Here is a 15,577-nt window from a genome sequence, read left to right as displayed (position 1 = left end):
GACGCTACGGGAATGTATGAGAAGTAAATCGAGTCAGCCGACCTGCTGTATGTAATGTAGCTGATTCTGAACGAACTCGTCTTCGAGATGAACGTGTTCTAACGCATTTTAGTCAATAAATTGTTTACACAATAGTACATATTTGACCATTATTTTTTTGACATTATAGGGGAAGCTGAGCTTCCCTTGCAGTCTTAAAGAAATCCCCACTGATCAGTACCAATTGTTCATGTCCCAGCTTTACGTCCTGATGATGCAAGTATCGCACTTATATTTTGTGAATATTTGCACATTTTCTTTCCGAATGTGCTTGATGGCTGATTCCACGGCTAATGCGCTAAAGTTACCATTGTCTCTGACTGCATTCACGGAGACCGGATATACATATATGGCTGAACTCTGGTATTTAAGCCTAATTTTTTATTAAATCATCTTCAAAATTGAAACATAACTTCTTTAGACTTGTGGCTTTGAGAACATTGTATTCCTGGGTTGTCTTGGCACTTTTATTATTGTTTTTTTATTTTATTTTTTATTTTTTTTATTTATATATCTTTTTTTATATAAAAACATGTTCAGCACAAAATATTTCCATTACTATAAATTCCATAAATCTCTAACTTTAAAAAATAACAACATATATTAATTCTGAAACTTGGGAAATAAAGCCCAAAGTGTCTTCATTCAAAAGATACTTCAACTGTGTCCATACTCCAAAGGGTCAGTAAATACAACCATTTAAGTTCAGGTATGTCATTTTCATGGTTTGTGCTCAAAAAGGGGGCGCACATCAACAGGTTAAACTGTGATGCCATGCTCCCTCGGAATGCCCGCATCATGGGCTCGGTCTTTCCTAGTGAGTAGGGCATAGGGATGATAAATTGTATTGGAAAGAACCCACTACGTGATTTGGGTCAAGGCGACCAGCAAAACGGGGATATCTTACTGAATGGAGTAATGGGACCCCGTACAATAAGCACTGACTGTACATGATGACATGCCTGAATAATTATCTTAATTCCCCGATGGGGAATGCTCGGGCATGCAGCACGGGGAATGACATGTGAATGAACCTTGACCGAGCTGCCCTCATGAGATCGCGCAATTGCCTGCCAATACTGGCTTTTGATAATGATGCGGATGCATTATGATGAACAGACAGCATTGCAACTTTATGATGAACAGGCAGCATGGCAACGGAAGGCCTAGACCCATGACTAAATCTGAATGCATTTGATGGATATGATAATAACTTGGAAACCAGCTGCTGCCTAAGCCGATGATTTTGACGGACTTGGCGTGGAGCGCGCACCTTCCGCGCCGGGTCGTGCAATCCGATTGAGGATGCGGTGAGAGAGATCATTGAGAGAGATCTCCTAATTGAATGAGATATGGGTGAAGGTCCGGGTTTGCTGGTTGTTTACTCCCCATGGGTTTGATGTGGGCAGAAATTGAGATGAAGTGATGACGTCATTGGAAAGGGTAGGCGGGCTTCCAGAGATGTTTTGTGCGCTGGTTCTCCTGTGGCCTGGAGAGATTGAAACATGTCTATTTGCCGCGTTAGCACACTGAAACAGCAATGTGATAGATTGTGAGCAGACTTATAAAGCAATGGCTTACATGTGATTGGCTGGGAATTACCCAGCTAATGGTGCGATGATGTACAGCTGCTAGTCTTTCCGCTAGAACTACGCTGCGCTTACATTTCCTTTAGACTGAGGCCTCAAAAACATGTTAGGTCTCTGCTTTTACTGGAAAAGTTGGCCAAAAGCATTCTCACAAGCTATCCTGGTCTACTCTGTTTACTCTGAGAGTTTTAAAGAAACTTAAAAAGTAAATGATTCTTCCAACAGAATTTGTGACTGAATGTCCATTTTGGCTTATAAGTATTAAATGGCTTATAACTAGAAAAGTAATTTAATTGTGTTTAAAGGTTTATTCACAAGATCACTTAGCATGCACATTTTACAAGTGCCACTTCAAAAAAACAGCGTCTGAGATCAGCAGAAAGAATCAAAGATTTGTCTACATTTTTCTCATATATAACCAAGGATAATGTCCTGTCACATTGTAAAAGGTGAAAAAAGCCAATTTTAGAAGCTTTCTAGCTAATAGGATTCCAACATCTGGCTCGTCGGGTCTTTGTTCCAGGTCAGCGTTAGAGTCTGATCCTTCAATCTTAACTAAGTTTCTAGACTGAAATTCCTGTCCACACAATGGGAAATATATGTTTGTGTAGTCATTTCAAAAAAAATTCAAAACAATGCAGTAAGCTTTGGATAATCTTATTGTGTAATTGAGATCAAGAAGAAACTGCTTTTGACTCTGAGACAGGATGCAACAGTGCCAGGTGTTTGGGTAGGGGTGGGCAATATGACCAAAATTCTATATCACAATAATGGTATATACTGCAATATAATATTTTTTCCTGGAAAAAAAGGGTTAAATAACCATGCGATAGGAGTGGGCAATATAAGCAACAAAATATATGGTAGAAATTATTTACATTTTGGTCAATAATGATATGTTTGATATTGAATATAGCCTACACATTTTGATGCAAATGTAGCCTAATGGAAGACCTGTCATGCCCATTACAGTGAAAAGCTTTATCAATAAATTTTACAAATAATATTTACATATACTGTACATATTACATTACTTGATTCTGAAGCAAAGCCCTCAATCACTGTTTTGTTTTGGATTTTGTCTTCCATTAGATACTGGAAACCGTTTTGGTAACTATATAGTTAGTCTACTTGATATAAATGCACTGTTGACAAAGGTGTTATTTATTAATTCCTGATGTCATTGTGATCGCTTCTCTCTCCGTGCTTTCGGAAGAATGGGTCGGTAGGAAAGCTTGAAGGTGTCAGTGGTAATTAATTAACAGCACTGAGGTGCGCGTTGTGTACCTGCACGTCATAAAAAGGGCTCTCATCCAGTAATATGAGACTGCACCTTTTCATGCAAAAATATATTCCTCCTGCGTTTGGCAAGTTTCGGAGTCATCCTGCATTCTGAGCATTGCATGCACAAATATTTGCATACCACGATATAGACAATATAGAAACATTTCTACTGACTGACACTTTATTCCATCACCACGATATATATCGGCATTCCACCCAGCCCTATTGGATACTGCAACATTAAGAACTGTAACCATGCTTTGACTACACAAACATATATTTCCCATTGTGTGGACAGGAATTTCAGTCTAGAAACTTAGTTAAGATTGAAGGATCAGACTCTAACGCTGACCTGGAACAAAGACCCGACGAGCCAGATGTTGGAATCCTATTACCTAGAAAGCTTCTGACAGGTAACACAAACACATTGTCACCAGGACTTACACTCTAAAATATTATTTTTATTTTTTTAAGTGGCACTTGTAATCTGCACATGCTGATTGACCTTGTGAATTAACCATGCAGATGGTACACTTGTAAAACGAGACCGGTATCTAGTGGTAGCTACTTTAATTACACAAAGTTACGTGTGGATCATGCAAGCAAATCAGCAGAAAGGAAGTGTCAAAATTCAAATGAATGAAACAGAAAACACACAAAAAGACATCAAGAGTCACTTGATCCACAAATGCACATTTGATACTTCACAAGACCATTTTGTATTTAATCTTAATTTGGTTGCATCCACAAACTGTGATTTATTTGTACTAAAGGGAACATTTGTATTCCAAAATATGTCTCTATTTGTACAACTACTAGCTCCACATTAATTTAATAATAAATTACACAGACAAAAGTAAAAATACATTTGTTTAAGGCTATTAACACGCATTTGTGAAGTTTTCCCAAATTGATGGGTAGATATGCCCACATTTATGAATGAATTTAGGACTTATTCATTGGTAGTTGTTTGTGTGTAGCAGCCATAGTAAAAAACAGCTAAAGAAAAGTCTCAAAACTCAAATAAATAAAACAGAATATACACAAAAACATGTCAATAAATGCATGCTACACTTGATCCACAAATGCACGTTCAGTGCTTCACAAGGCCAATTTGTGTTTAATTTGGAACATTTTCCTTTGGTTAGATTGTGTTACATTTATACAAAAGGGAACATTTGTATTCACAAATAAGTCTCTATTTTTACAAATCGCTGCACATTAATTTAATTTGGAATTTCAGAGCACAAGTTGAAAGGCATTTGTGTGTGGATAGTAAGATGCATGTATGACATTTATTGAATTGATGGATAAGTGTTTACGCATTTTTGAATAATTTGAATACTATATTCATCCCATACATGTTAAGACACACTTCTGCAGCCAAGTCAAGATCAATCATGCTTCTTTTCACCTTGTGCAGACATGTTTGGGATTTTTACCATGTTTGGGATTTCAGAAGTGCATTCCAAACCTTTTTTCCTCTTAGAGATTTCCTTGTTCCAGTTCATTTGTTTTTTTTACATCTTTTTTTAATCATTTTCAACTTTGGTAGTGACTAAGAATATTTACAATGATAATAATCAAGAGAGTAGTTCGTGCCACTCAGCAAATGCAAGTATTCATTCAGTGTATAGAGCCAAATCTTTGTTCTGTGTGGTCCTGTGTTACTGTGTCATATGCGGTAAAATCAGAGGTTTGGGCCATTGTGATGGATACAGTTTTATTTTAGCAACAGACAGCAGTCCTTTAACAGGAGGCCAATGTATAGTCTAAACTTCTTCTGTTTACCTATAGCATTAGATAATATTTTTGATGCCAAGGAGCCCCAAACATAATGATCCCTTTGCAAGGAACCCCTTCCTAAAATAGAAAGACAGCTATATATTTTAATGCTTAAGAAAAAATAATTTTATACTAAGTGGGTCTGTTTTTACATGAGTGTCAGCTTCATTGCAAGCCAATCGGTTCAAGTTAGAACCCCCTTTATGCAATTACTCCCTAGTGTCCACAAGAAGTGTAAATAATCACGTTCACATGTTAACTTTCACCCTCCCCCAAATATTTTTGAAATAGTTTTTGCAGAACCGGGACTTCTTTTATAAATACGTATCAGCTAATTAGGTTGTTTTTACATACGGCACATTTTACTTAGTAGATCCTGCTTGAAGCTTATTACAAGTCATTTAGCCATAATTTGAGAGTTTTAAATAACAGAGAAAGTACACAAACAGATTTTGATGTGGTTACTTTAAAATTTCCCTCTAAATCATCTTGACATTTTCATTGTTGTCTTTCGGGTGGTTTAGCTAAAAAACGCTCACTCTGGTTTCTTTCTCATTTACAGCTATCTGAATGACCTGGATAGGATATCTCAGCCCAACTACATGCCTACTCAACAAGATGTGCTGAGAACTCGGGTCAAGACCACTGGCATTGTAGAAACACACTTCACCTTCAAAGAGCTCTACTTCAAGTTAGTGAAGTAGTGAAGCTGTCTTTCTTTCTTTCTTTCTTTCTTTCTTTTTATTTCTTACTTTAATTTTTTCTTTTTTTTAATTATTTCATTTATATTTCTTTTTTACTCTTTCTCTTTTTTCTTTATTTTTCTTTCTTTTATTTTTTTCTTAATTTCATTTATTATTTTTCTTGTATTCTCTATCTTTATTAAATTCTTTCTTTCTTTCCTTTCTTTCTTTTTCTTTTCTTTATTTCTTTTATTGTCCTTTTTTCTATCTATCTATCTATCTGCTTTCTTTCCTTTATTTTTTTTCTTTTGTTCTTTTTTCTTTCTTTTGTTCTTTTTTCATTCTTTCTTTGTATCTACACTACCGGTCAAATGTTTTGAAACACTTTCTCATTCTTTAATATAATCTTTTTTCTTCACATTTTAAAATAATAGTAAAGTCATAATGGAATAAATGGAAATATGGGAATTATGTTGTGAATTGTGTGTGTGTGTGTGTGTGTGTGTGTCTGTCTGTCTGTCTGTCTGTCTGTCTCTTTCTTTCTTTCTCATGCTTTGATCACTGCATGTTGTATGTGTTCACACAGGATGTTTGATGTTGGTGGCCAGCGATCAGAACGGAAGAAATGGATTCATTGTTTTGAGGGCGTCACTGCCATTATCTTTTGTGTTGCACTAAGTGACTATGACCTGGTCCTAGCTGAGGATGAGGAGATGGTAAGACAAAAGTGCTGACTGATCAGTGTATATTAATCAAATATACAGTAGGTTCATCTAGATTCCTTAAGTGTAGGCCAATCCAGCTCATCCGAAATAAACTCTAGAAGAGTACTACAAGTCTCCTCTGATTGGCATATATTAGTCTGACAGTAGTGCATATAAGACTGTTATTAAGATCAAAAGCTTGTTCGATTTTGCCTATTTCAGAGATCCATTTGATTTTACGGATTAATTCAAATATGGCAAAAAGAAAACAAAATTATAGATTATAACCAGTGAAAGGCTCTTGTTGGATAGAATCCCTGGAACTTCTAGTACTAGGTCTCAGTATTTGTGTTTGCTTCTCCATAGCCACGAATGTTGAGCAAGGATGTTCCATTTGTCCTGGTTGTGTCAAACTGATTTCCTCATAGCTCATTGGAAGATTCCATTGTGTCTTTTAGAGACCTCTTTTCCTGAAATATATTGATTAATTTTCAATAATATAATGATTTGAGGCTATATTTTTATTTTCAGGTGAACTAAGAAAACGTGCACAATCATGTTTGAAAGTATGTGATATTACATGTAGGCTTTTTACACTACACTTAATCCTGCATCCTGATCCGGCATCACTCAATTTGAATCTGCTTCTTATTTTAATTGATCCCCCTCCTTATACCTCTTTGAAAGAAATGTTATGATCTAGTACATATTTTTTAAGAACAATTAAAATGTTACTGCAGTTATTTGCAATATCCCGTAAGACAAATTTTGTTTTTGTTAATTGTATGTTCTAGACATCATAATTAACAAATTAATGTCCACAGAACCGAATGCATGAGAGCATGAAGCTCTTTGACAGCATCTGCAACAACAAGTGGTTCACAGACACATCCATCATCCTCTTCCTCAATAAGAAGGATCTATTCGAGGAGAAGATCAAGAGAAGTTCACTCACAATATGCTACCCAGAATACTGCGGTGAGTTCACATTTTATCATATTTAATTAAGTAATGTCTTGTGCACTGGTTAGTTTCAGTTTTAACTTCATATACACCAATCACCAATGGGCTGGTGTGAGTGTTTCTGTAACTGCTGATCTCCTGGGATTTTCACGCACAACAGTCTCTAGAATTGACTCCGAATGGTGCCAAAAACAAAAAAACATCCAGTGAGCGGCAGTTCTGTGGATGGAAATGCCTTGTTAATGAGAGAGGTCAACAGAGAATGGCCAGAATGGTTTGAACTGACAAAGTCTATGGTAACTCTGTACAATTGTACAATTGTGGTGAGAAGAATATAATCACAGAAGGCTATTCTGAGATGTGGATTGGAGCTTTTTTGGCGGCATGAGGGGGACCTGCACAATATTAGGCCCTCTAAGTCCTCTTGGTGGCCTAGTGACTCGGAGGAGAATGAATCTCAGTTGCCTCAGTTGTCGGATAATCAGATGCGTGTACCATTTTAATGTCAGTATTTACCAAGCATTTTGCATTTCCCCTCAAAAGAAGCAAAAATTCAAGAATAAAAAGACAACAGTAAAGAGTATAGAATTAAATTAACTTGAACTTACTGTAAATTAACCCAAAGTTCATTTATAAGGGGGTAATTGAAGACTCAGAATTTTTTAAGGTGTCATTGTAGTGACTGAGATTGGGTAAGAAGTGGATGATTAAGCATGGAATAGATGACTAAGACGTAAGTCATAAAATTATTAATTATATAGTTATTTTCTGTAGGACACTAGGAAACTACAGTCCTGAAAAACTGTTCTCTTCATTGGCTACTAATAAAAACAATCTAGTCTCATGTAATCATGTTACTATAACTAAAGTTTTCCAAAATACATTGTATGTGCCTCGTTTTATGAATCGCAGCAGTTTTCTGGTGAAATGAACACTAGAGGTGCTACAACGAGTTTTATTCACAACTCATGAGTAAAACGGCTGAGTAATGGTTCATAAACAATAGTTTTTTTTACTGTAACTCACACAATTCTATCTTATGACATTGAAACACTTTTACTATAATGCAAGATTTGAAATACGATACATTTTATCACTTACATAACACAACCAACAACATTTGCAAGCTTATAAAAATGTGACTAAGTTGCTTAGTAGCTTAACTGATAGATCGTTGGACTTTTATTGCAGAAGACCATGAGTCCAGCAAAGAGCACAAGATGCCACATGATCCGAAAGTGTCATAGAAGCATCACAATATGATGTGGTTGTGACAATATCGGTTAAATTTAAGTATAGGCACTACAGTTTTGTTTATTTAAACTAGAAAAACAGATGTGGTTTTTAAAGTTAAAGCTGAAGTGTGTAATTTTTTCTGTGTTAAAATACTTTCTTCTATCCTAGCTTTATGTGCCGAGACAACTATAAGTTAGCTATTCATAGTTACATTTTCTCAAATACTGTAAACACTGTATTGCCATCACTTACTCACCCTCATGCCATCCCAGAAGTTTATAAACACAAACCAAGATTTTTAGAAGAATGTCTTAGCTGTGTAGGTCCATACAATGCAAATGAATGGTGGCCAGAACTTTTAAGGTCCATAAAGCATATAAAGGCAGCATAAAAGTAATCCATAAGACACCAGTGGTTAAATCGTCTCAGTTACTGTGATAACCTCTGTTCCCTGATGGAGGGAATGAGACGTTGAATTTATGTAGTGACACTAGGGGTCGCACTTGGGAGCCCCAAACACCTCTGATCTTTGAGAAAAGGCCAATGAGAATTGGCGAGTGGAATTTGCATGCCACTCCCCTGGACATACAGGTATAAAAGGAGCAGACTTCCACCACTCATTCAGGTTTTGTGCTGAGGAGCGGAGACAGGGTCCCAGACATTCCAGCGGGTAGTATAACATTGTGGCAAGAGGGACACAATGTCTCGTTCCTTCCATCAGGGAATGGAGGTTACGACAGTAACTGAAACTTTCCCCTTCTGTCACTCACTCGACATTGTGTCAATGTAGTGACACTAGGGGTCCCTATACAAAAATGTCACAACAGCTGAACTGTGTTATTTGAACTGCCGATGCAGGTGCAAGCAAGCTGCTGCGTGCTTAATAGCTGGTGCATCAGCCTGCACATAGCATCCCCCAAGGCCCCAAAAGATGTCATGCAGTTCCCCACTCCCCTGAGGGGGGGAAGAGATATAACTAGCATGGGAGCAGGCTGCAGGCTGCGTATCACAGAAAATACATAACAGGAGGTTACTGGAGTAACCGGCACCTGTGGAGCACCTATCCCAGTACCCACATGTAATGGGTCCAGCTGTGAATTCCTCTGCCAGATTCGTGAGTCACAGGGCTAGGGATGAAGCACATCCAGGGTTCACAAGTTTGTGAACTCGCATGGGAGAAGAAGCGCACATCTTCACCTCATGGAGGGGAAAGGAGCTATACATAAGCAATAAACCCGTGTGATCCAAGAAGATACGCAAAGCACACACCAGACACAGCAATGACAGGGCTGGGTCTGCCTCCTCCCGAGGCAGCACTTGCAGGCTCACCACCTGATCTCTGAAGTGGGTCATGGGAACCTTGGGCACAAGATCACTTGAGAGTCTACCGGACCGAACTCCAGGCAACTATCGCTGACAGAGAACGCCTGCAGGTTCCCAACCCTCTTGATGGAGGGGAGTGCAATCAGGAGGGCCATCTTCAAGGAGAGGGCTTTCAGCTCAACTGACTCTAGAGGCTCAAACAGGGCTTTCCGAAGCCCAAGGAGGACCACAGTGAGATCCCATGAGGGGAAGAGGCGTGGCCTAGGAGGATTCAGCCTCTGGGTGCCTCTGAGGAACTTGATGATCAGGTAGTGCTTCCCTAGGGACTTACCCTCCACTGCATCATGGTGTTCTGCTATGATGGCCACATACACCTTCAAGATGATTGGGTATAGCTGACCCTCCAGCCTCCCTTGCAGGAAGGAAAGCACTGACCCGACTCCGCATCTCTGGGGGTCTTTGCTTCAGGAAGAACACCAACACATGAACAAATGCCACTTCAGGGCATACAGATGCCTCACAGAGGGAGCCCTGGCCTGAGTGATCATGTCTACCACTGCAGGTGGCAGGCCACTTAGGTCTTCCTTGTCCCATCCAAGGGCCAGACGTGGAGGTTCCAGATATATGGGGTGGGTGCCAGATGGTGCCCCGTCCCTGAGAGAGGAGGTCCATCCTCAGGTGAATTTGCCAGGGAGGTGCTGTTGCGAGGAGCATGAGGTCAGAGAATCAAGTCTGGGGGGCCAGTATATGGCCACGAGGGTAACTTGCTCCTGACATAGCACAGGGTCTGTGCAAGTTGACTAATGGGGGGAATGCATATTTGCACATCCCCGGGGCCAGCTGTGTGCCAGCGCATCTGTCCTGAGGGGGGCTCCTGTCAGGGAATACCAGAGTGAGCAGTGGGAGGATTCCCGGGAAGCAAACAGGTCCACCTGTGCTTTGCCGAATCGACTCCAAACCAGCTGGACCACCTGGGGGTGGAGTCTCCACTCTCCACTGAGCATCACTTGCCGCATCAATGCATCCGTCAGTCCAGACTCCAGAGGAAAGATGGCGGGGAGTTGCGACAAGCAATGAGAACGTAAGCTGCCTTGGCGATTTATATATGGTACTGTCGCTGTGTTGTCCGTCCGGACCAACAAGTGCTTGCCCCGGATCTATGGCAATAGCCTCTGCAGGGCAAGCAGTACAGCCAGCAACTCGAGGCAGTTGAAGTGCCAACACAGCCACGGTCCTCTCCAGGAGCCAGCGTGCCCGTTGAAAACACGGCGCCCCAGCCTAACTTGGAAGCGTCTGTCGTGACCACAACGCACATGGACACTTGCTGTAGGGGAACTCCTGCCCACAGAAAAGTAAGGTCTGTCCAAGGGCTGAACAAGTGGCGGCAGACTGGCGTGATAGCCATCTCAGGACTCGAGTCCGAAGCCAGTACTGAAGCGGTCTCATATACATCAACCAAAGCGGCGTAACTGCCGCAGAGGATGCCTCGGAAAGTGTTTCAGTGGAACCGCTATCATCCCCCTGAATGACTTCAGGCAGTTCAGCACCGACTGCACGCACTCGTTCGTGAGGCGCGCTGTCGTCGAGACTGAGTCTAACTCCATGCCAAGAAAAGAGACGCTCTGAACCAGGTAGAGCGTGCTCTTTTCCCAGTTGACCCGAAGCCATAGACGACTGAGGTGCGTGAGCACCAGGTCCCTGTGTGCACACAGCAACTCTCGATAGTGTGCTAGAATCAGACAGTTCTCGAGGTAGTTGAGTATGCAGACACCCTTTCCCTTAACGGGGCAGGAGCTGCCTCAGTGGCCTTCATGAAGATGCAAGGGGAGGACCTTGTACTGACACACCCGGCCGTCAAAAGCAAACTGTAGGAACGGTCTATGTCAAGGTAAAACCTAGACGTGAATGTATGAATCCTTCGGGTCTACAGCCACGAACCAATTTTGATGCTGGACACATGCCAAAATGCACTTCTACATGTCTGTGTAAGGCCCGGTTCAGAACTTGCAGGTCCAAGATTGGCTGCAACCCACGGCCTTTCTTTGGCTCTGCGTTCCCGGCATAGGGCGGGTAAGCGACTGAGGAGAAGGGCTTTTTGGGCCATCCTCGAGACTCATCACAACTAGCTGGCCGGGGGTGTGGGTGTGGTGTGGCTTTTTGGAGCTTCAAAGTTCTGGTCACCATTCGCTTGCATTGTGTGGACCTTCAGAGCTGAGATATATTCTACAAATTTGTTTGTGTTCTACAGAAGAAAGAAAGTCAAACACATCTGGGATGGCATGAGGGTGAGTAAATGATGAGATCATTTTCATTTATGGGTGAACTATCCCTTTATTTGTTTACTCCCCATAGATTAGTTTAGTAATGATTTATATTAATTTAAGGAAATACGTACAGGTGGATACAAGTGGATTAAGCTTAATTGTCCTTTGTCACTTTACTCATATTCACCCTATATTATAAAGTGATGTAAATATTTACAATTCACATTAAACATGAAAATACCACTAGATAGAGGTAACACAAGACTGCCATGAGAAATGTAATGATGTTAGTCTTTTCAAATTAAACCAGAAAACACAGCTTTGGCAGCCAAAACATTTATAAAATAAAATTTTTATAAAAATAGAAACGTACTCAACTGAAACTACAAAACACTGAGAAATCTAACAAACTGTGAAAACGAATGAAAACTAAACTAAATTGTAATGTGAAACAGAGCATAAAATAGAAATAAAAACTAAATTAAAATCCAAAACTATAATAAAACAGTTTGAAGCCATTTTCTATGTTTCAGTGTTGGCATAGTTGCTGCAGTTTGGCTTTGTAGGGCAGAATATTTTAAAGAATAGTTGTATTATTCATGATAGCTTGAGACATCTGTTTTTGTTTTGGTCCAGTAAAAGGTGAACTATTCAAACCATGTCTAAAATTAAAATTGTCTGCAGATAATCCTTTTCATGCATCGGTATATTGCAATAACCTTTAGGGGGCAAAAAGGCAGAGTTGATTTGAATTATTGCTTGTTTAGAAATAGTTATATATAAATGAAGATGAATATCTGAAGTCAAGTTTGAACAGCTCATCAGTTTAGGGCAGCTCTCCCTTCATGGAAAAACCTCTGTTTTGCATCTGCTAGTCATCATTTTCTGGGCCAAGTAAAAATTGGTGATGTTTTAGTTCCTCTCTCTGCCTTTAGAAACACAGTGCAATTATAGATGCTGGCTTGTCTTTTGTGTATTTCAGAGAATTAGAGTATGAAAAGTGGCACAGTTTATTTTTGCCAGTGGGCTGGACCATTAGAGGAAACATTTTAATCACTTAATATCTCAAAATAAATGATGAATTACTCTTATTTTCCAAACTAGATTCAAAACCTTGAATCACTCAGTTGCTGTAATTTACTCCTTAGGGACTAACTATGTACTGTCAAAACTGATATCTCACATAATATTTTAAACAGAGTTGAATTTCAGTTTAGTAATCTCATTGTACATGGCTGATTTGGGATGTAAAATGTTCATTAATTAATTTGTTTGAGCAAGTACTTCAGTCTGTTTGTCAATGGATTTTGGATATGACCCTCATCGTAACTCATCTCTGTCACATTATGCTCAGAATCAAACACATACGAGGAGGCAGCAGCCTACATCCAGTGCCAGTTTGAGGATCTGAACAGACGAAAAGACACAAAAGAGATCTATACGCACTTCACCTGTGCCACTGACACCAAGAATGTACAGTTTGTGTTTGATGCTGTCACTGATGTCATCATCAAGAATAACCTCATAGAGTGTGGCCTCTATTGAAATGTCATCTTTCTGCTAAGGTATGTGCAAGGGCATATCTAAAGAGAAAAGGGCCAAACCCTAAAGGACAGCACCTTTCTCACTTTAGAATGAGAAGAATATAACATCTGTATTTAAAGGGATAGTGCACACAAAAATCATCCATCATTTACCCTCATGTTATTCCAAACTTGTATGAAATTCTTTCTTCCGTGGAACACAAAAAAAATATTATAATATGCGAAATGTTAGGTAGCAATAGCCTCACTCACCATACACTTTTATTGTATTGAAAAAAAAGAGCTACTACAACATTCTTCAAAATTTCCTTCTTGTGTTACATGAAAGCGAGAAATTACAGGTTTGGAATGACATAGGGCTCTATTTTATTGACTGTGTAAGGCACAGCGCAACATGCTACTACCGTGCGCAGCGTCATATCCAATTTTCGTGAGAACACTAATTCTAAGCACAATTTTCATGCCAGCGCAAAGCGCAAATGGCCATGGGTGGGAGTGTTTGCGCTACTGTGCATGTAGGCACGCAAACTGTGGGTGAATTGTATGTAAATGAAGTGCTGCAAAGTAAAAAAAAATATTTTCCTAACAATTTGGTTTTGTTTAATATCACCTCTTAACTCAGCACAAAGTCAAAATTCAGTTCCTGAAATTGCAGTTTGGATATTCCACCAGCAGGTGATAATAAAGTTCATGTCGAAATTCTGAAAGTACAGAACATCAAATAATGTCCTTGAAGATTGCTGTTGAAGCTGTTTGTGGAATCAAAAGATTATGAGATTTGTGTTACATTTTCCAGAGGTCATGGTTTATTTTTTCAATTATGATTATTAGGCCTATTGTCATTTTTATTGTTTTATTGTCGCTACAAAAGGGGCTGGTGGAAGGAGAGAGTAAAATATTTGGATTTGGTATGATTTTTTTGACCACTTAATTATTTTGATTATATTGTCGTTTAATTTGAAGTGCAATTTGAATTTATACATATTTTTTGGTGTTTCAATAAATACATTTAATGTGTAAAAAATCAGTCTCGACCGGTAGAAGTGAAGTGCATGCTGATACAATAACTATTAATACTAGCCATGATTTGTGTGTCAGTAGATGAAAATTATTTATTTTACTTACTTTCTCTATAATTTAACAGAGTCTACATCCATATACTGAAACACATTTTCCATGTGTATAAAAGGAACTTGTCCCATTTAACAAGGACCCACAAAATATTTTTATTTTTCCAATTCATTGCATACAGTCCATTTACACTACCAACTTATGAATGTACTGTCTTTGTTTATATCGCTGGTGCTTGACAGAGAATAAACTGTATAATAGTATGGAGACGGTGCCAGAGAAGAACTTCCATTGACCTGATTAGTGCCTTGCACACTCGATTTCACCAAACCCACTTGCACTTGTACTAAAATACCAATACTTCATTGCCATGCCCATTGACTTTGCGCTTGAGTTAAAGTATTGCACTGCACTTAGCGCTTGCACACTTAAACTAGGGCCCATAATGGTGAGTATATTTGGTTGAATTAACCCTTTACATGAAACTGTACGAGCTAAAAACTGACATTCCCCTTCTGTCACTCACTCGCACTTTCGGGGGCCTCGAATACCTCTGAATATAAAAAAGGCCAAAATTTGGCGAACAGAATTTGCATGTCTCGCCCCCAGACATACGGGTATAAGAGGTGGGGATCGTGCATCTGTTCAGTCAGATTCTTTCTTCGGAGCCGAGCGGTTGTGTGATCAGGGAGCTGAGAAACTCACTACTGTTCCACTCACCTCTATTTAGGCGATTTAGGGAGTACAGCGGCCGCAGTTTCGATGGGTAAATCCCCACGTACCACTCGCCCCCAGCACGCTCGATTAATTCCGACGCGAGACAGGCTTGTCTCATGGCCAGTATGATGTCTCCGTTGGCACCATGGAGCAGGATGATGATGTCACCACTGCATCGGAGAGCGGCGCGGCGTCTGACATGGAGGACTCAGCTGGGCTGCCACCTGCGGGTCTGCCCGCCCAGTTCAATGCTTGCCCGGGCTGCTGTGAGCGTGGGGCTGGACTGGAACCCTCCATCCTCCCCTGAACCCTCACGGCTAGACGATTGGTTCCTCGGGTCAGTGCGCCACTTGAAGCCACACCCCCTCCCAGTTC

General features: G+C 39.9%; 1 protein-coding gene across 1 annotated transcript in view; it reads left to right on the top strand.

Annotated features, from left to right (window-relative positions):
- The window catches only part of gnai3 (guanine nucleotide binding protein (G protein), alpha inhibiting activity polypeptide 3), a 33,832-nt gene extending 19,434 nt beyond the window's left edge, over positions 1-14,398 (top strand). Inside the window, exons 5-8 of the mRNA XM_052094041.1 lie at positions 5,260-5,388; positions 5,967-6,096; positions 6,909-7,062; positions 13,225-14,398. Of these exons, the coding sequence (XP_051950001.1) occupies positions 5,260-5,388; positions 5,967-6,096; positions 6,909-7,062; positions 13,225-13,415 (604 nt within the window). The 3' untranslated portion in view covers positions 13,416-14,398. The remainder of the gene's footprint in view (positions 1-5,259; positions 5,389-5,966; positions 6,097-6,908; positions 7,063-13,224) is intronic.
- The last annotated feature ends 1,179 nt before the right edge of the window (positions 14,399-15,577 follow it).

The sequence above is a fragment of the Xyrauchen texanus genome, chromosome 27, assembly GCF_025860055.1.
Source record: "Xyrauchen texanus isolate HMW12.3.18 chromosome 27, RBS_HiC_50CHRs, whole genome shotgun sequence".
Classification (NCBI taxonomy): Eukaryota; Metazoa; Chordata; class Actinopteri; order Cypriniformes; family Catostomidae; genus Xyrauchen; species Xyrauchen texanus.
Note: the sequence above shows the minus strand (reverse complement) of the source record. Positions and strands in the feature narration are given on the sequence as shown.